At 37.7% G+C, this 20,667-nt stretch overlaps 1 protein-coding gene across 3 annotated transcripts in view; it reads right to left on the bottom strand.

The window, feature by feature from the left end:
• mpp7a (MAGUK p55 scaffold protein 7a) overlaps window positions 1–20,667 on the bottom strand; it is a 272,588-nt gene that overhangs the window by 21,122 nt on the left and 230,799 nt on the right. For all 3 annotated transcript variants that reach the window (XM_049464563.1, XM_022670298.2, XM_022670297.2), the window contains exons 13-15: window positions 13,444–13,524; window positions 8,169–8,262; window positions 503–611 (exon numbers count right to left, since the gene is read on the bottom strand). In XM_049464563.1, coding sequence (XP_049320520.1) covers window positions 503–611; window positions 8,169–8,262; window positions 13,444–13,524 — 284 coding nt within the window. The remainder of the gene's footprint in view (window positions 1–502; window positions 612–8,168; window positions 8,263–13,443; window positions 13,525–20,667) is intronic.

Here is a 20,667-nt window from a genome sequence, read left to right as displayed (position 1 = left end):
AAGCTACAAATCAGAAATTCCAATTTTCCTTAAAAAATGTTTTTTTTTAATTAAAAAGTGACCAGGATGAAAACTATGAATCCTATTTAGTTTATACGTTTTTAGTGTAGTCGTAAATACGGAAAATAGTTATTTTTTGGAAAATTATGAGAGTATTTGTGTAAAATTGTGTAAAATGAACGAGTGTATATGAACCCCTGCTCTCATATCTCATAGCAAAATCTGCAGAGCTTCCAAATGTTGCACTGATGCTCGATCCTTCTGCTCATCCTGTATCTACAGACACAGCTCTGATCTGAGGATGAGCCGGGTTTACTGTCAGCAGGAGGAATGTGGAACCACACAGGTGTGAGACAGGATTAAAAAGAACGAGAGAAAGAGAGAAAGAAAGAGAGAGAAGATAGACGAGAGAGCGGAGAAGGAAAGACAGTCTGCCAACTGTAGAACAAAGTGTAGAAATATCATCACTGGATATGATAAAATGCAGGTATGTGTTACTCACATGGGGCTGAACATCCAGAAGGCACACCTTGTTTTTGGCTAGAACTGACCGGACCGAGTCCACACTGGTCCCGTAGTAATTCCCCTTATACTCACCGTGCTCAATAAACCTGAAATACACAGAGAAATATATAGAACATACAGTTAAAATACAGTTAAAACACAGTGCAGACTGCATATCAGGAACCAACATCTGGTTTCTACCTTTTTATCTTCTTTACTGATCTTATAGGACACTTTTTGGTACCACTTTAAAATAAGACTACCTTTATAAAGGGTTTATAAATGGTTTACATTTAGTTTATTAATGGCTACTAATTTGGTTGAAAATGCTTTAAAAATCATTTATAATCAGTTATAACACATACGTAGAAAGGGCAACAATATAGAGAGCTGTGGGTTCATTATTTAATAAACTACAGGTCATTGTTCCCCTTTTCTACGTATGTGTTATAACTGATTATTAATGATTTTTAAGGCATTTACAACCTAATTAACAACCATTAATAAACTCAGTGTAAACCATTTATAAACCCTTTATAAAGGTAGTCTTATTTTAAAGTGGTACCCACTTTTTGTAGTTGATCAACTATTTCAAAGACGAGACGTAACTTTTTAGCTTCCTCACTTCATAAATATTATTTAAATATATATATTAATATAAATTGATGAACATGCAATTTACACAATTTGTGTGTGTTTACTTAAAATGTACAGTAAATGTATGATTTTTGAAAAAAAATATTTTATTGCTTTATTCCTGAAAACATCTTCAAGGGATAAAAAGTTTAAAAACAATAATAATATTCAGTAATATTCAAGACACTCATATTCAGTCTCAATTAATATTTTTTTCCCTCGATTTCTGTCTTAATAAGCATTGTGTAAGTGTGTGATTATTTAGATAATTTTAACAACAATTATATTAATCAGTCTTAATTATTTCATAAAAATTCTCCACTTATTTTAAGTCATTTAAAACAAAAATAAGCACAAAAAATCACCAGTCAAGTTTGCGTAATATAAGCATATATATCTCAATTTACGCTGCATATATTTTGTCTATATTTTCCAAATCTGATCCACTCACCGTACCAACAATAGTAATTAGTTGGAAAGTGGTTGCTATGGTGAAGCCACATGGTTGTTTTTGCCTTGCTAAGTAGTTTCTAGGTGGTTGCTATGGTGTTGCTTAATGGCTGCCATGCCATTGCTAAATGGTTGCCATGCCATTGGTAAATGGTTGCTAGGTTGTTGCTTTTGCATTGCTAAGTGGTTGCTAGGTGGTTGCTATAGTGTTGCCATGTGGTTGCACCTACACTGCTGTATCTGATCCACGCAGTGTACCAACAACAATAATTGGTTGGTAGGTTGTTGCTAAGCTGTTGCTACATGGTTGCTTTTACCTTGCTAAGTAGTTTCTAGGTGGTTGCTTTTGCACTGCTAAGTGGTTGCTAGGTACTTGGAATGGAGTTGCTATGCTGTTGCCATGTGGTTGCATCTAAAAGGTGAAGGAGTAGCTGTAGGTATGAGTGTGTAATAGAGTGAAGGACAGTGAGATATTAAACACAGTGTTTAAAAACTCCAGCAGCACTGCTGTATCTGATCCACTTACTGTACCAAGAGTAATAATTGATTGGAAGTTGGTTGCTATGGTATTGCTACATGGTTGACATGCCATTGCTAAGATGTTACGATGGTGTTGCTAAATGGTTGCAAGGTTGTTGCTTTTGCATTGCTAAGTGGTTGATAGGTAATTGGGACGGTGTTACTAAGTTGTTGCCAGGTATTTGATAGGTGGTTACTAGGTAATTGCTAGGGTGTTGCCATGTGGTTGCATCTAAAAGGTGAAGGAGCAGCTGAAGGTAGGTGTGTGTAATAGAGTGGAGGACAGTGAGTGATGATTAAACACAGTGTTTAAAAACTCCAGCAGCACTGCTGTATCTGATCCACTCACTATTCCAACAATAATAATTGGTTGGAAGGTGGCTGCTATGGTGTTGCTACATGGTTGCTTTTGCCATGCTAAGCAGTTTCTAGAAGGTTGCTATGGTGTTGCTACATGATTGCAAGGTTGTTGCTTTAGCATTGGTAAGTGGTCAGTAGGTGAAATGGTGTTGCTATGCTGTTGCCAGGTGGTTGCTAGGTAGTTGCTAGATGGTTACTAGTGTTGTCATGTGGTTGCATCTACAGTGAGTGATTGATTAAACACAGTGTTTAAAACCTCCAGCAGCACTGCTGTTCCACTTAATGTACCACCAGCTCAACACTCACTAACACCTCATACACCACCACCATGCTAATCACTACTAATCACTGCTGTATCTGATCCACTCACTGTACCACCAGCTCAACACTCACTAACACCTCATACACCACCACCATGCTAATCACTGCTAATCACTGCTGTATCTGATCCGCTCACTGTACCACCAGCTCAACACACACTAACACCTCATACACCACCACCATGCTAATCACTGCTAATCACTGCTGTATCTGATCCACTCACTGTACCACCAGCTCAACACTCACTAACACCTCATACACCACCACCATGCTAATCACTGCTAATCACTGCTGTATCTGATCCACTCACTGTATCACCAGCTCAACACACACTAACACCTCATACACCACCACCATGCTAATCACTGCTGTATCTGATCCACTCACTGTACCACCAGCTCAACACACACTAACACCTCATACACCACCACCATGCTAATCACTGCTGTATCTGATCCACTCACTGTACCACCAGCTCAACACATACTAACACCTCATACACCACCACCATGCTAATCACTGCAGTATCTGATCCACTCACTGTACCACCAGCTCAACACATACTAACACCTCATACACCACCACCATGCTAATCACTGCAGTATCTGATCCACTCACTGTACCACCAGCTCAACACACACTAACACCTTATACACCACCACCATGCTAATCACTGCTGTATCTGATCCACTCACTGTACCACCAGCTCAACACACACTAACACCTCATACACCACCACCATGCTAATCACTGCTAATCACTGCTGTATCTGATCCACTCACTGTACCACCAGCTCAACACTCACTAACACCTCATACACCACCACCATGCTAATCACTGCTAATCACTGCAGTGCTGAGAATAATGATCCACCACACAGATAATAACAGCAGAAGATCTGATGAACTCAATAGAACAGATAATGAGCTGGCAGTGTCTGAGCATGCTCAGTGGAGCTCTGAGGGATGTGCTGAGAGTAAAGCCTGCTCAGAAATCCTCCATAGGCTCAGCAGAGCTCGCATTCTTCAGCCAGAGCAGCACTATTCCAGACGCTCTGGCACATCGGCCCTTTATATAATCTTCTGTTACACTTTAAATCAGTAACACCTGTCTCCTGAAGCTCAGCCGGACCCAGATGCCAAAGGCTGGAGTAATACCGCTTCCTGAGTAGGCAAACAAACACTTTTCCACCGCATTCCTCCTCCTCCTCCTCCTCCTCCTCTCTGATCAATGTCACACAACACCACGGCGTATTTTTAGCGGATAGGTAGAAAGAGGAATCGCTGGGAGACGACGAATGTGGAAAGAATTCCTGAATGACAAACCCGGAGGTGGAATGCTGTAGCTGTAGCGAGGGAGCTAATGTTCGCTTACGCAATTTCAGGAAAAAAAAAAAAAAAAAAAACTAAAAAAAACTAAACCCAGGGCCATATTTTAACAGGGTTCATTTTCTACAGGATACAGGACACTGTTCATACGCAGTACTGCTTTTACAGCATCTACCAGGTCTAAAGACAATGGGCTAATCGCTATCTTACACCGCACAAACAGTCTGGGTGAAGTACTCTCATGTGCATAAAAAAAAAAATAGAATTTCATTGAAAAGTCACTTTATTTCAGTAATTCAGTTCAAAATGTGAAACTCATATATTATATACTGTAGATCAGGGGTCACCAACATGGTGCCCGCGGGCACCAGGTAGCCCGCAAGGACCTTATGAGTAGCCCGCAGGCCTGGTCTAAAAATAGCATTTTTGTTGCTATTCTTTTTTTTTTTTAAATCACAGTTGCATTGATGTAATTTTAGATTATATTACATTAATATTAGCTTAGAGATAGCCTATAGTTTATATATTATTATACAATATAATGTAATATAATATGTAATATTATATTAAAATATAATATAAAATGTAAACACTTGCAGAGATTTATAATAATAGTGTTGCCTATTGATATCTGTGTCTTCACATAGATGAATGTCATTAATTATTAATAATAACATATAATTAAAGGTAAATTGAGAAAATTTGTAATTTCACGAGTGTGTATCAAACTGGTAGCCCTTCGCATTAATTGGTACCCAAGAAGTAGCTCTCAGGTTCAAAAAGGTTGGTGACCCCTGCTGTAGATGTATTACACACAGAGTGATATATTTTAAGTGTTTATTTTTTTATTGTGAATTATAATTATGGTTTACAACCAATAAAAACCCAAAAATCAGTGTCTAAGAAAATTAGAATATTATATAAGACCAATTGGTACTTTTGGTAGTGTGGGCAGTGTGCCAAATCCTGCTGGAAAATGAAATCTGCATCTCTATAAAATGGTCCAAAGTCACTGAATTACTGAAATAAAGTAACTTTTCAATTATATTGTAATTTTTACGAAGCACCTGTAAATGCACCTGCTCTAAATGATAATTTTACTTAAATATACAGCTCTGGTATTTTTTTATTTTGTATTTACTATTCATAGGTTTATGTTTGAGTAAAATGAACATTGTTGTTTTATTCTACAAACTACAGACAATATTTCTCCCAAATTACAAATAAATATATTGTCATTTAGAGCATTTATTTACAGAAAATGAGAAATGTCTGAAATAACAAAAAAGATGCAGAGCTTTCAGACCTCAAATAATGCAAATAAAACAAGTTCATATTCATAAAGATTTAAGAGTTCAGAAATCAATATTTGGTGGAATAATCCTGGTTGGTTTTTAATCACAGTTTTTTTTTTCATGCATCTTGGCATCATGTTCTCCTCCACCAGTCTTACACACTGCTTTTGGATAACTTTATGCTGCTTTACTCCTGGTGCAAAAATTCAAGCAGTTCAGTTTGGTGGTTTGATGGCTTGTGATTATCCATCTTCCTCCTAATTATGCTCTCTTAATATTGGAAATATTGGTTTCCTTTCTTTCATCTTTCATGTTTCAAACCTAAATCTAAATCCCGTTAAATCCCTGTTTTTGAGCATCTTTTTTCTCTTTACTGCAAACAGTGCAAATCCACAGTCACATTCAGTAGGTTTCACTCGGGTCCTGTACACCACATCATCAAAGCACCACATCAACAATGCCCTGGCGGGGCAGTTTTGCTGGGTGCTAAAAGGCGGTTCTTGGCTGTTAATGTGAGATTTACGGTAAGCAGGAATCCTGTGGGCAGCTCTGCTGAAGGAGTTTGTTGTTCTGCAGGCTGGAGTTTAGATTGGATGTCGGGTGGAGGCTGTCTGTGGTTGGGGGGTTAATTTGGGGTGATCTGTTTTTAGGTCATCGTAGGGTTTTCCCTGGGAATGCCGGAGAATCTGAATGTGTCTCACGCTGGCACGCACGACTGAGGACATCGATCAGAGACAGGCGTACTTTACTTATCCTATACGATCTTAGTGCTTTCATTCGCATTTTATTTATTGTATCCTCACAGATTTATATTTTATTTACCTATTTACTTTTATAATTATATTTCCATTTTACTTATTATTATTTCCTTAGTATAAACGGTACCAGTTTCCTGCATAGTAAATGAATAGAGAAGTGATCTATCAGACTTTGAAGGAACACATTAGGAATCATGTAGTAACTTAAAAACAGTGTTAAACAAACCAAAATACTCTGTGAAGAAGCTTTTAGGTGCTCTTATCTGGGGGGCTGTTTGATAACTTGCTGTTTCTGAGGCTGGAAACTCATAAACTGATAAACTCATCCTGTACAACAGAGGAAACTCTCGCTCTTCCTTTCTTGGGCTGTTCCTGATGAGTGCCAGTTTCATCATTATAATGTTTTTGATGTTCTTTGTGGTGATTGCACTTGAGAATACTTTCAAAGTTCTTTAAATTCTTTAATTTAATTTAAGTTCTTTGTTTTAATTGATTAAAACATTTTATTTTTTACTTAGATAAGTAGATCTTGTCATAATATGGATTACCTGGATTACCTGAATTCCAGGTGACTCTACCTCATAAAGCTGTAGATGGTGGGATATATCTAAAAACTTCTAAATTTTTTGTTCAGGAACATTTTTCTGAAACTGTTTCACGATATTTGATGGAAGTTTTTGGCAGATGATTTGGTGAACTCCACCTCTCTAAAATGCTTTTTCTTTATACCAAGTCATATTATTATAGCGTGAATGTGTAAATTGCTTCTAAAGCACCTGTTTTTATTTGTATCACATACTCTCAAGGCTTTTATTGCCCTGTCCCAAGGCAATTCAAAATTTAAACGAGCTTTGGTCTATTTAGGCGTATTTTCTCAATGGTGCTGAAATACAGTACCAGTCAAGTTTGGACACACCTTCTCATTCAAAGTTACATTTTTGTCCTACATAGTAAATGAATAGTAAAGTGATCCAGATCAATCAAACAAACCAAAATACTCTGTGGGATGGTTCTGATGAGTGCCAGTTTTATCATCATAATGTTTTTGCTGCTCTTTTTTGCATTTCTTAAAATATTTTTTCTTCATTTAGTTGAGTAGTTCTTGCTTCTCATAATCTGGATTAGAACATTACTCAAATATTCACTATTCACTGTATACCTGTAACTCTACCTCTTCACTACTTTACTTTAACTGATGCTCTCAAACACTTTATTAAGAGGCAAGAAATTCAAGTAATTAACTCTTGATGAGTTCAGCACAGCTGTTAACTGAAAGCCTGAATTTCAGGTGACTCTACCTCATAAAACTGACTGAGAAAATGTGTAAAACTGCTGTATAAATAACAATAGCTGTTCTGTGGTGGTTTTCTATTCGGTGGAGAGCTGAATATTTAATTCCTAACTGCAAAATAACTTACAATAGTAAAGAAAACAACAGATTTCTCTAGAAATGGAGAAATTGTCGATATAAGATGATGATGGTGATTTATACTCGTTTTAATGTTCACTACAAGCGACTACAAACCCAGTGTATGTCATTTTCCACCACAGTGCAGCCTAAAAACAGTTCCACTGGCCCACAGAGCAGCACAGAGACATTCTATCCACTTTACTGCGGCGCTGTCTCTCTCTCTCTCTCTCTCTCTCTCTCTCTCTCTTTCTGATGAGAGACTGTGGAAAAACATCCATCAACGGGTCATCCATACGGATCAGAACCCAGAACCACAGGGTACAGCAGCCTACACACACTCATACACTCACACACACTCAATAACACAGAGTAAAACACTCACAGAGTAACAGCCAGCCTGTCATCAGTCTCTTACTCTTACTCTCTAATACACACACATATATATATATAAGTTCAGTCAATCTGAAAAGATCCCTGAGAGCAGTCACGAAAAAAGGCCATTAAAAAATGTTGTACTGATGAAACTGGCACTCATCAGGACCGCGCCCCAGGAAAGGAAAAGCAAAGACTCATTATCAGAACTTACTTATTGTTGTGAATATCTGTCTCAAACAGGTGTTTAGAGATGAAGTGATACTCCACCCCATCACTCTCCTGACTCCTCTTCCCTCGAGACGTATCTGATAGAGAAACGAGACACAGAAAAAGAAAGAAAGAAAGAAATAATGAATGAATGAAAGAAATTAGAAAATTAATATCTGAAAGAAGGAAAGATGCAAGAGAAAGAAAGACAGGTAAGAAAGCAAAAGAATGACAGTGAGTTTCTGTAACTGAGTTACAGCTCTATATTGTGCTCCTCATAATGAAAATCAGTAATGCATGCATCATCAACACATTAAATATAAGAGGTTTAGTGTCTATTGTTAACTCCACCATTTTTCCTGCTCTGTGTAATTCAATTGATTTTTTAATCGTTTTTATTGAAACCATGTCTAATATGTATTTTCTGAATTTCTCTGATACAACAGCTCAATTCTAATTCTTCAGGTTAAAGGTGCTTCTTCCTTTAAACAGCTATAACATGTATTTGTATCAGACTACAAACAAGGCTGCTTTATTAATTCATGCAATGCAACTTTTTGACACGGTTTTACTTTTATTGAGTGTGGGCGAACCTTTTGCTAACTTAATTTTTTTTATTTTTTTACACTTACTTTAGTCGTGCTTAAACTGCAAAGCTTTTACTTATCATTTATCAGTTTTAAAATCTGTTATTTTATTATTTGAGGGTTTTTTTAAACTGTGAAATGTTGAACCACAGCTTAGAGGCTACAAATTCAAACTACTATGCAGCCTTTCAACACAGCTTTAACCTAAATATCTAAATTATACCACCAAGAAGGACCAACCACATCCAACAGGATTAACTGTGGACGCTGTAAGAGGAAGCTGTCTGAAAGGGATGTTCGGGTGCTAACCCGGATTGTATCCAAAAAACATAAAACCACGGCTGATCAAATCACGCAGAATTCAATGTGCACCTCAACTCTCCTGTTTCCACCAGAACTGTCCGTCACCACAATAAACTATTGTGCTCTAAAACCAGGTGTTTCAGTTTCATTGTCCAAACCCTGCATATCCTGATTGGTTCAGACCACTGTGTATATTAAAGATGGGCTGGTACGCCAGATTACCCGTCAGCCCTGACTATATCATATGTGTTAGAGGGTTGTGAGCACAGGCTGTGCTGTGCGTGGTGTTTTATAGAGCAGTAAGAGCACAGTGTAGCAGCAGAACCCTGTTCCCCTGATTTTCATTAGTCCTGTTCTGTGTTTTGCTGCGCTGTAAACTGCAGGCTGTTAAACCGGGCAGCGCGTGCCGGATGAGCCGCCACGGCACCAGGCCGCTCGGCAGGGGTCAGAGGTCGCGGTGCGGAGGCCTGCTGCGGCGCGGTTAACGAGAGCCGGCGAGAGCGCGGGATTCGGCGGTACACCCCTCAGACAAATTAGCCGGACAGCGGCTCCAAAACAAACTATTAAACTTTTATCACTGTTCCAAACAGACGAGTGCCAGGATTCCCCCTCTCTCTCTCTCTCTCTCTCTCTCTTCCCCTCTGCCCCTCTCTTACTTCACTCCCTCCTCATTCAATCCCTCCATCCTCTCTCTGCTTCACTGTAACTCTACTGTCTTTTCTTAAACTTTTACTGTTTAGTAATTTACTGAGTTTCACACCTCAAAATCCAAACCAACATTACTGTATTTGTTATATTACTGATTAGACTAAGAAAAAGAAAAGAAAAATAGGGAAACAAAAGGAAAATAAAGGAAGGAACAACGTACAATGAAAAAAAGAAAATAAATATAAAGACAAAGATTTTTTTTTATTTTTATTATTTAATACTTTTTCTTTTTCTGAAGTGCGAAAAAGAACCAAAGCAATATTAAAAGAAACAAAAAAAACAGGAAGAAAGAAAGGCAGAATAAAGAGAAAAGAGAGAGAAAGAGAGAAAAATAAAAGATGAGAAAATACAGACGAAAGAAATAAAAACACAGAAAATACAGAAGAAAAGAAAATACAGAAAAAAATAAAGAAATAAAGAAAATAAAAGAAAATAAAGAAATAAAGAAAAGAAGATACAGAAGAAAAAAAGTATAAGGTAGAATAAATAGACAGAAAAAAGAAAGAAGGAGAAAAATGAGAGGAGAAAACAGAAGAAAAAAGAAAGAAAAACAGGTGGAAAAAAGAAAGAAAGAAAGAAAGAAAGAAAGAAAGAAAGAGGCAGAAAAAGGAGAAGATAGAGAAAGAAGGACAAAAACAGGAGAGGACAAAATACAGAAAAAAGAAAGAAAGAAAGAAACAGGAAGAAAGATAGAAGGAAAGAAAGAGGCAGATTAAGAGAGAAAAGAAAAAGAAAGACAACATTAGGAGAGGAGAAAATACAGAAAAAAAAGAAAAAGAAAGAAAGACAATGAAATAAAGAAAGAAAACAAAGACAGAGATAAAAGAAAGAAAGAAAAAAAGAGAAAGAAAGAAAGGATAAAAAATAGAAGAAAGAAAGAAAGAAAGAAAGAAAGAAAGAAAGAAAGAAAGAAAGAAAGAAAGAAAAATAAAGAAAAAGAAAGAAAGAATATGAGAGAAAATATAAAGATAGAACATTAGGGAGAGGTAAAAATAGACAATAAAGATAAAAGAAAGAGAAATATATAAAGAAATAAAGAAAGAAAAAAAGAAAAGAGAAAGAAAAACAGAAAAATTATAGAGAATAAAATACAGAAGAAAGAAAAAAGAAAGAAAGAAGAAAAAAGAATAAAGGATAGAAAACATGAAAAAAGAGTGCAACAAAAAGACAGAAAGCAATGAAAAAAATAGAGAACAAGAAAGGAAATAGAGATATAGAGAATCAGAGATATCATTTCTGATATTGGGGTTTATTATCTGTGAGCTGAATCGTTTATTAAACGAGTTCAGCAGGATTCAGGTTGTCGGGGTCGTCCCCGAACTCTCCGCTCGATGCTGTGAGAGTGAGACTGTGTAAAATCTCTGTGTAACACAGTCAGAACAAGCGGTGAGAGTTATAAATTAGAGGAGCGAGAGATCTGGCAGACTGGAGTAACGGAGAGAGAGAGGGAGAGAGAGAGAGGAATAAAAAAGCGAACTTTCCAAGAATCCATCTCCCTAATTTAAATCCTGTGTAAGAGTTGTGAAACGCACAGGTCACATTTGTGAGCAATTAGGAAGCATTACGGTAAAAACGCTGTGGATGGAGTTTTAATACCAGCGGCATTTCAGAGTGTCAGAGTCCGAATCAGACACATCTATTACAGCCAAACTCAGCCTAACAAACACCAACCCACTCTATCAACAGTCTCGGCTTTCTGGAAACCCTCCATCTCTCCCTCCATCTCTCTCTCCATCTCTCTCTCTCTCTCTTTAAATCTGCTATTACTCCGAGCAGCAGCCTGTTTAAATATATAAATCACAGCCCAATTCATTTGTCCCAACGCGTCGGCTCCGATGCATTTCCCTGAAAAATGTGTTCCTGGATGCTGAGGAAACCAGCGAGACTGAATAAGACAGAGAGAGACAGACAGAGAGAGAGTGAGACAGACAGAAAGTAAAAGAGAGCAAAATAACAGAGAGAGAGAAAGTATGTAAAAGTCCCAGCAAAGAAACCAATAGTCTAATTTTATGAGATGTGTCCAGGTAAATTTTTGGTGCATTGCTATCTTGGCAACAGAAAAAAACACAGGTGCTCCACTGTCAGTGTAACGTTTATTAATTTAACTTTCTGACCATTTAAAGGTTAAATGCAAAAATAAGAAAATCGGATGTAAAAACTCATTATTTCATTTTTTTAATATAGTGCAGTGGACAAGAAATAGGTTTTCATCCATTTTTCCAATCTTATTTTTTTTTTCATCTCTGCCCCTTTTAATAATCTTTTATTTTTTTTATTTTTGCATTTTCGACAAGTTGGATTATACCAGATATTTCAGATTTGTGTAACAAGATACAAAAATGGACAAATCTGAAAATTGAGAGAACAACAACAAGGTTGGTGTAAAGTTTATCAATTTAATTTTCTGACCATTTGGATGTAAAATGTAAAGTGTAATTATTTTATTCTTTACATTTAGTTCAGTGTAGATAAAATACGTTTTCACACAATTTACAACACTTAGTTTTTCCTTCTCTATTCTCACCATAGACTGTAAATAGCTGGACAGAGCATCGTCTCTCAAAAGTGAAGCCACCACAGGTCGGGCGCCCCCTGCTGTTCGGTTTCAGAAAGCTGTGTAACTCCACCCATCCCCATAGGTTTCAATGGCAAAACAGACAACATTCAATCACGTTTTTTTCTAATATACTGTAATTCTACCTCCATTATTTAAATGCAGCAGCTAGAGTAACCTCTGCTTATATTGTTAAATTTTATATCCCCACAGAATTCGTTTTTAAAAACGTTATTCGGCTCTATTCAAAAAAGGTGTGGTTATTGTAAAAGGGCTGGTTATGGGCGGGACCAATAACAGACCGTCAGCTCCGCTCTGCAGCCTGTAACCTTGAGGCAGCCCTCAGGGGCGGGGTTATTCAAATGAGTAGGCTGTCTCTCCACAGTCTTTCTTCCTCCTCTGGTCTCTACTGCGCTCTACAGACTCGGGTATCAGGATCTCCAACATGGCGGAAGATTTTGGCTTCATTTTCATTGAATGAATGGGAACGGAGACACGACGTCCATCTTTTTTACAGTCTCTGATTCTCACAGCATCTTGTAACAAAAGTTGTTGGATTATACCATCAGATTTGTTGTACAAGATACAAAAATGGAGAAATCTGAAAATTGAAATTTTTTCCTGAAATTCTGTTTTTATTGAAAAACTGGATGAAAACCCATTTCTTATTTACTATTCTAAATTAAAAAAAAAAAAATAAAACCCAATTTTCTCGTTTTAATTCACCTTGAAACTCGCAGAAACAGGGTTCACAAACTTTCCAGCACCACTGTACAGATATGAAGCATAAGTGACTGAGAGAGAGCATGTGGAACCAAGGGAAAAGAAAAGGAGAGGAACAGAGAAAGAGAGAGGAATAGATGGAGTGATGGTGAGTAAAAGAGAGAGAAACAGAGGGAGACAGAGAGCAGGAGACTGAAGGAGTCAGTACTGAAGGTGGAGACGTTCCTCTATTTAAAAAATAAAACACTTTCTCCATTCCTTCATTCCTGTAGACTTAACATGTACTGGAGAGAGACACTGGGAGAAAAACAGAATACTATCTCTCTCTCTCTCTCTCTCTCTCTCCCTCTCCCTCTCTCTCTCCCTCTCTCTAATACACACAGAGACTGGGTGAAGAGACTTACGGGGGATGGTGACACTGAAGTGCTGCGGGTCAGATATTAACAACTTCCTCTTCAGCTCATTCAAACCCACTCCTGTAGGACCTGCAGAGAGAGAGAGAGAGAGAGAGAGAGAGAGAGAGAGAGACAGATAGATAGAGACAGAGAACAAAAGAGAGAGAGTAAGAAAGTGAACGACAGACAGACGGAGAGAGAGCGAGAGAAACAAAAGACAGGCAGACAGATTGAGAGTGTGAGAGAGAGTAAATGACAGACAAACAGACAGATAGTGAGTAAGAAAGCAAGAAAGAGCAAGAGAGAGATAGAAATACAGATAGATAGATTGTGAGTTAGAGAGAAAGTGAGAGACAGACAGACAGACAGACAGAAGGATAGACAGAGAGCGAGAGATAGACAGAGATAGATAGAGAGTGAGAGAGTGAACAAAAGAAAGAGAGAGAGAGTAAACGACAGACACATAAATAAATATAGCGAGAAAGAGAGTGAATGAGAGATAGACAGACAGAGAGAGTGAACGAAAGAGAGAGAGTGAGAGAGACAAAAGACAGGGAGATAGTAAGCGAGACAGACAGACAGAGAAGGAGAGCGAGAGAGTGAACGAGAGACAGACAGACAGATAGATAGCAAGAAAGAGAGCAAGAAAGAGCGAGAGAGAGACAGAAATACAGATAGATTGTGAGTTAGAGAGAGAGAGACAGACAGAGAAAGAGAGCGAGAGAGTGAACGAGAGACAGACAGACAGAGAGAGATAGAAAGAGAGAGAGAGAGAGAGAGAGAGAGACAGATAGATACATAGAGGAGAGAGAGAGAGAGAAAGAGAGAGAGAGAGAGAGAGAGAGAGAGAGAGAGAGCGAGACATTAGAGACAGTCATTAAAACAGCATCACTCATGCACTCATCACTATGTTGGGCACGAGTCCGAGAACAAATCATTATACAGGACATCCAGAGACAACCCTCAGTTCCGTCCTGCTGGCAGAGACAAGCTCTCACACTGAGCCGAGTCACCAGGACACTTTAGTGACAATCAGAAACACAGGCAGCAGAAAATAACTGAAGGACTGAAGGACTGAAGAATAGCAGTGCATGAAAAATAAAAAGTTGAAAAATATATACTGTATATAAAAGGGACTGAAACTGGTAAGAATAGAGCTGGTGAGATCTTTATCTTTATGTGAGAGTGATTTTGTGTAAAGAACAAGTTTTGCTATGGACAGTAGGTACAGATCCCTCCCTCAGATGAAGTCTGCTGGCTAATCCTGCTGTGAACTATCTGAGGTTCTCAACCACCAGCAGAACGAAATGGCATTTCTACAACTGATCTAGTGGGTTGGGCTCTGGTAGTGGTTAAGGGTCGAAGGCGTGGTGCCAAAATAATGTGGCTTGCAAAAGTATTCATACCCCCAAACTTCTTTTTTTTAAATATTTTGTCACCTTACAACCACAAACATAAATATATATTTTATTGGAAATTAACATTAAAGACCAACACAAACTGAACTGGTATACAGTTGTGCAGTGTAAAGAAAATGATGCACAATTCAAAACATTTTTTACAAATCAAAGACTGAAAAGTCTGGTGTGCAAAAGTATTCCACCCCCTGAGTGCAACCAATTGCATTGAGCAGTTGCCTGATGACTGTCTTTCCTGCTATAATTTTCTTTCCACTTCACAATTGTACACCACTTCGTGTTGGTCTTTCATTAAATTCCGATGAAACGTATTTATGTTTGTGGTTGTAATGTGACGAAATATGGACAAGTTTAAGGAGAATAAATACTTTTGCAAGCCACTGTAGTTCTTTTAAATATGGATCGTCTTTAGTGATAATTGCCACTTTTATGGTCTTGGTAAAGATGACCAATGAATCTGTGTGTGGAGGCACTGTGATCATATTTGGTCATCTTTTGGAGCTTCTCATTTGGCCCTAAGTTTGAGATTTTCTCCATGTTACATCCATGTTAACACTGAATAAGGTGGAGTCAGATGACTATACACATGGTACCAGGGGTGGGCGATATGTGCCTAAGATAATATCACAATATTTCATGGCATTTTCGCAATAACGATACTCTTGGAGATGAATGCACTACTGTAACAAAATTACAATTAAACTTTATTATTGCATGCAGTACAATACGGCACACCCCTAACTGAGATATAAAAAAATACAATAAAATTTTATCAGCTTTGTAACAGAAGTCAATGATCCAGAATGTCATGATACTAATAATATTTATAATGCACTGCAAATATCTCCATATATTCAGGATTAAAGTAAAATAAAATGATACAGGACAGATATAATCTGTCTCTAGTAGATATATAAAGGGAAATTATGAGAACAGTGTGAATTTTTCTTTTTGCTAAAAACAGTAAAAATGTAGAACCCTGATGTGATAATTAGTGGTGGGTGATATGGCACCATATTTCAGGGTATAATATCGTTCACAATATTCAAAAATGTTGGTGATATTATTGCATAGGCTATGATATGATGCACCCCTACATGATAGAAAGACAGACAGAGACAGATTAAGAGTGAGAGAGTGAACGAGAGACAGACAGATAGATAGCGAGAAAGAGTGCAAGAAAGAGTGAGAGAGAGACAGAAAAACAGACAGATAGATAGATAGATAGATAGATAGATAGATAGATAGATAGATAGATAGATAGATAGATAGATAGATAGATTAAGAGTGAGAGAGGGAGTGAACGAGTGTGAACGAGACAGACAGTAAGACAGACAGCGAGAAAGAAACATACACAGATAGATTGATAGAGTGAATGAAAGAGAGAGAGAGAAAGTTAATGACAGACAGACAGATAGATAGATAGATAGATAGATAGATAGATAGATAGATAGATAGATAGATAGATAGATAGAACAAATAAGAGAGAGTTAACGACAGACAGACAGACAGACAGATATATAGATAGATAGATAGATAGATAGATAGATAGATAGATAGATAGATAGATAGATAGATAGATAGATAGATAGATAGATAGATAGATAGATTAAGAGTGAGAGAGGGAGTGAACGAGAGAGTGTGAACGAGACAGACAGTAAGACAGACAGCAAGAAAGAGACAAACACAGATAGATTGATAGAGTGAATAAAAGAGAGAAAGTTAACGACAGACAGACAGACAGACAGACAGACAGACAGACAGACAGACAGACAGACAGACAGACAGACAGATAGATAGATAGATAGATAGATAGATAGATCGATAGATAGATAGATAGAGAGCGAGAAAGACAGACGGAGACAGATTAAGAGTGAGAGAGCGAACGAGACAGACAGATAGATCACGAGAAAGAGAGCAAGAAAGAGTGAGAGAGAGACAGAAAAACAGACAGACAGACAGACAGACAGACAGATAGATAGATAGATAGATAGATAGAACAAATGAGAGAGAGTTAACGACAGACAGACAGACAGACAGAAAGACAGACAGCAAGAAAGAGACAAACACAGATAGATTGATAGAGTGAATAAAAGAGAGAAAATTAACGACAGACAGACAGACAGATAGATAGATAGATAGATAGAGTGAATGAATGAGAGAGAGTTAACGACAGGCAGATAGATAGAAAGAGAGAGAGTAGCACCCTGATGTATGACCATGATAATTAGAGGTGGGTGGTATGGCACCATATTTTAGTGTATAACATTGTTCACCATATTTAAAAAGGATGGTGATATTATTGTGAAAGATATGATATGATATGACGCACTCCTACATGTGGTTCTAAGTTTTTAAGAAATAAAAAAGTATGAACAGAACTGTGAGGATCTCTTACAATGTTAACGAGTTCAGCAGACCACGCAAAAACTCCAGATCTCGACCTAAAAGCTCGTCCAGCTTCTATGCATTCTTACAAAGAGCCAGAATTCAGAAAGCTTACAGAATATTTTGTAATAATCATATAAACATCTCTAAGTAGGAGTACAAGAAGAGCTGCCCCCTCACTTCTCTAACACAAAAAACATGTGTACTGAGCAAATACAGTCCTTACACAACACACACTCACATCCAAACCCTGAGTCCCTCAGTAAGCGACAAACAAGACAGATATCCATCTTTTATTCCCTCGCGGGGAGGCAGGAAAAAAGTAGCAGATATAGAGAGTGAAAAAGAGAGAAAAAATAGGACAGAGGTCAGATAAAGTATAGGAAGAGATATGACAGCAAAGAAGAACATAAATGTAGATAAATAAAAAGTTGGCAAGATACTGCAGAGAACCACAGCCTTTATTTAAAAATATATGATATATAAGTACATAAATCATTTGACTACAGTGCAAGATAAATTAAATGTCTCTAATTGAGCACCTGTGGGGCATCCTTACGAGGAAGCTGGAGGAGCACAAGGTGTCTTAACAATTCTGACAAGACAACACTGCAGTTTTTGGTGTTATTTACATAGTGTTAAGGGCATGTAGTCCTGCTTTGTTGTGCAGCCGTCTGCCAGTGGTGCTGGCACTAACATAATGACTCATGGAGGGCATCACTTAATATAGCTGAATAAAAATACACAATCTTTTAAATTCAACTATTTATTTAATGATGAGTATATACTAGTGCATCTCAAATAATTAAGAGTATAATTAAACAATTACTTTATTTCAGTAATTCAGTTCAAAATGTGAAACTCATATATTATTATATAGGTGTGGTAAACACAGTGATCTATTTCAAGCATTTATTTCTAATATTGTTGATTATAATTATGGATTACAGCCAATAAAACCCCACAAATCAGTGGCTCAAAACATTTTGCAGTGTGGGCAGTGTGCCGAGTCCTGCTAGAAAATGAAATCCAGCATCTCCATAAAAAAGTTGTCAGTAGCAGAGGGAAGCTGTAATATATGAAGTGCTGTAAGATTTTGTGGGAAAACAAAACTGCACTGACTTTAGACTTGATAATAAAACACAGTGGATCAACACCAGCAGATGACAGACATGACTCTCTCCAAACCATCACTGATCATCAGTACATTTTACATTTCATTTAAAGTAAATCAAGGGAGCAGAGTCTGGAGGAAGAGTGGAGAGACACACAGTCCAAACTGCTCAAGGTCTAGTGTGAAGTTTCCACCAATCAGTGATGGTTTGGAGAGACATGTCATCTGCTGGTGTTGATCCACTGTGTTTTATTATCAAGTCTAAAGACATGGAACTTCATGCTACCTGTGAACTAGTGAACTTTCATTTTCCAGCAGGACTTGGCACACTGCCCACAGTACTGCTAAAAGTACCAATTGGTCTTATATAATATTCTAATTTTCTGAGACACTGATTTTTGGGTTTTCATTGGCTTTCATTTGAACTGAATTACTGAAAGGAAGTGGAAGTGGGAGGCGTACAGATTCACACTGCGCTGGTTCCTGGTTCTAGTCATTGAGAAATGTGGATGTTTTGTTTGAGATGTTTGAGAGTCATATGAGAGGAATGTATGTTAGAAAAATGTGCATGTGTTTCCGTGTAAGCGAGAGATGAATGTGTTTGTATCTCGGCCTCGGCGTGTTGATATAGGTGGGAAGGAAAGCGAGGTGTAGTAATTCACGTTTCCTATTAGTCATATCTCAGAGCCTGGACCTGAAGGAGACACACAAACACACTTCTTCTCCCAGCGCTGAGGTTTCCAGGGGTCTACAGACGTTAATCTCCCGACACCCCACCAACCCCCTACACCTCCTCCACCTCCACCTTCATCACCAGGCCTCGTCCGCCGACTTCCAGGCCCACATCAGGAGCTGGTTGCTGGGATGATGGACGGGTGCGGCTCCCCTGCGTTTTACTCCCTGTTTCTTGGGTGTATTAGAGGGAGCTCCAGGCTCTCCATCATCTCCATCTGATCTACAGCCTGGCGCTGGAGTCTCAACGGGCCTGAATAACTGAATGGAAGGTCTATTTGAGGTAACAAACCATCTGCCAGATCTCCCAGTGTACCAAAAACGAGTCTACAGGAGGGATTCTTACATTTTTGGACCATGTACCAACCTATGACCCAACTACAATCCCTAATAAGAAAGATTAGGGCAGTATGGAAAATGCTTGTACACTAGAAACACAGTGTTTCTTAAATTTTATATCGTGGAAAGTAATTTTTGTTTTATATACAGCTCTAAAAAAAAGTGAAAAGACCACTTCAGTTTCTGAATCAGTTTCTCTGATTTTGCTATTTATAGGTTTATGTTTGAGTAAAATAAACATTGTTGTTTTATTCTATAAACTACAGACAACATTTCTCCCAAATCCAAATAAAAATATTGTCATTTATCGCATTTATTCACATTCACCAAAAAATCTCCTCAATAATGCAAAGAAATCAAGTTCATGTTCATTAAATTTTAAGAGATCAGAAATTAATATTTGGTGGAAAAACCCTGGTTTGTTTTTAATCACAGTTTTCATGCATCTTGGCATCATGTTCTCCTCCTCCACCAGTCTTACACACTGCTTTTGGATGACTTTATTTATGCCACTCCTGGTGCAAAAATTGGATTGTGATCATTAATCTTCCTCTTGATTATATTCCCGAGGTTTTTGATTTGGTAAAATCAAGGAAATTCATCATTTTTAGTGGTTTCTTATTTTTTCCAGAGCTGTATGTGGGGGAGCACAATAATTATAAGTTGATTTTGCAATGATTTCTCATCGGCATCGAGCGATATGGCCAATATTTAAAACCGATACCAGCTGTTGTATGTTGTATGACTAAGCAATGCTGTCTGCAGTACTGCAATTGGCCAACACTGGTCACACTACTTGAATTAATACCGCTTTTTACCGCTATGTCTAATCTCTCTGTAAGTTCTAAATTTCTATATTGCCCAGTGGGAGAATTTAAGCAATAGAATACGAGAGGGAGTGTGTTATCACAAATAACATCACGGCGAGTACTGTAGATCATCACAGCCGTGATGTTATTCGTGATAACACACAACCTCGAGTGTTCTATTGCTTTTATACAACAGTTTTTGTTTTTACAAAATGAATAAAGAAAATAAATAAAAAAACTTTAAGTATTCAGTTTGAATATGCTTTAATATGGACTGAGCCTTCCGCCAAAAAGTAGTTCCACCACAACTGTAACAGAACTGAAACTTAACTACAAAACGGTGTATGGTTCATACAGACTAACACCACGAAAGTAACGTTAGGAGGGTGAAATAACGCTAATACTCTCCTCTCCTGCTCCGTGGAGTCATCTT

Source organism: Astyanax mexicanus, chromosome 15 (assembly GCF_023375975.1).
Source record: "Astyanax mexicanus isolate ESR-SI-001 chromosome 15, AstMex3_surface, whole genome shotgun sequence".
NCBI lineage: Eukaryota > Metazoa > Chordata > Actinopteri > Characiformes > Acestrorhamphidae > Astyanax > Astyanax mexicanus.
The sequence above is the reverse complement of the archived record's forward strand: the minus strand, read 5'-3'. Positions and strand labels throughout refer to the sequence as shown.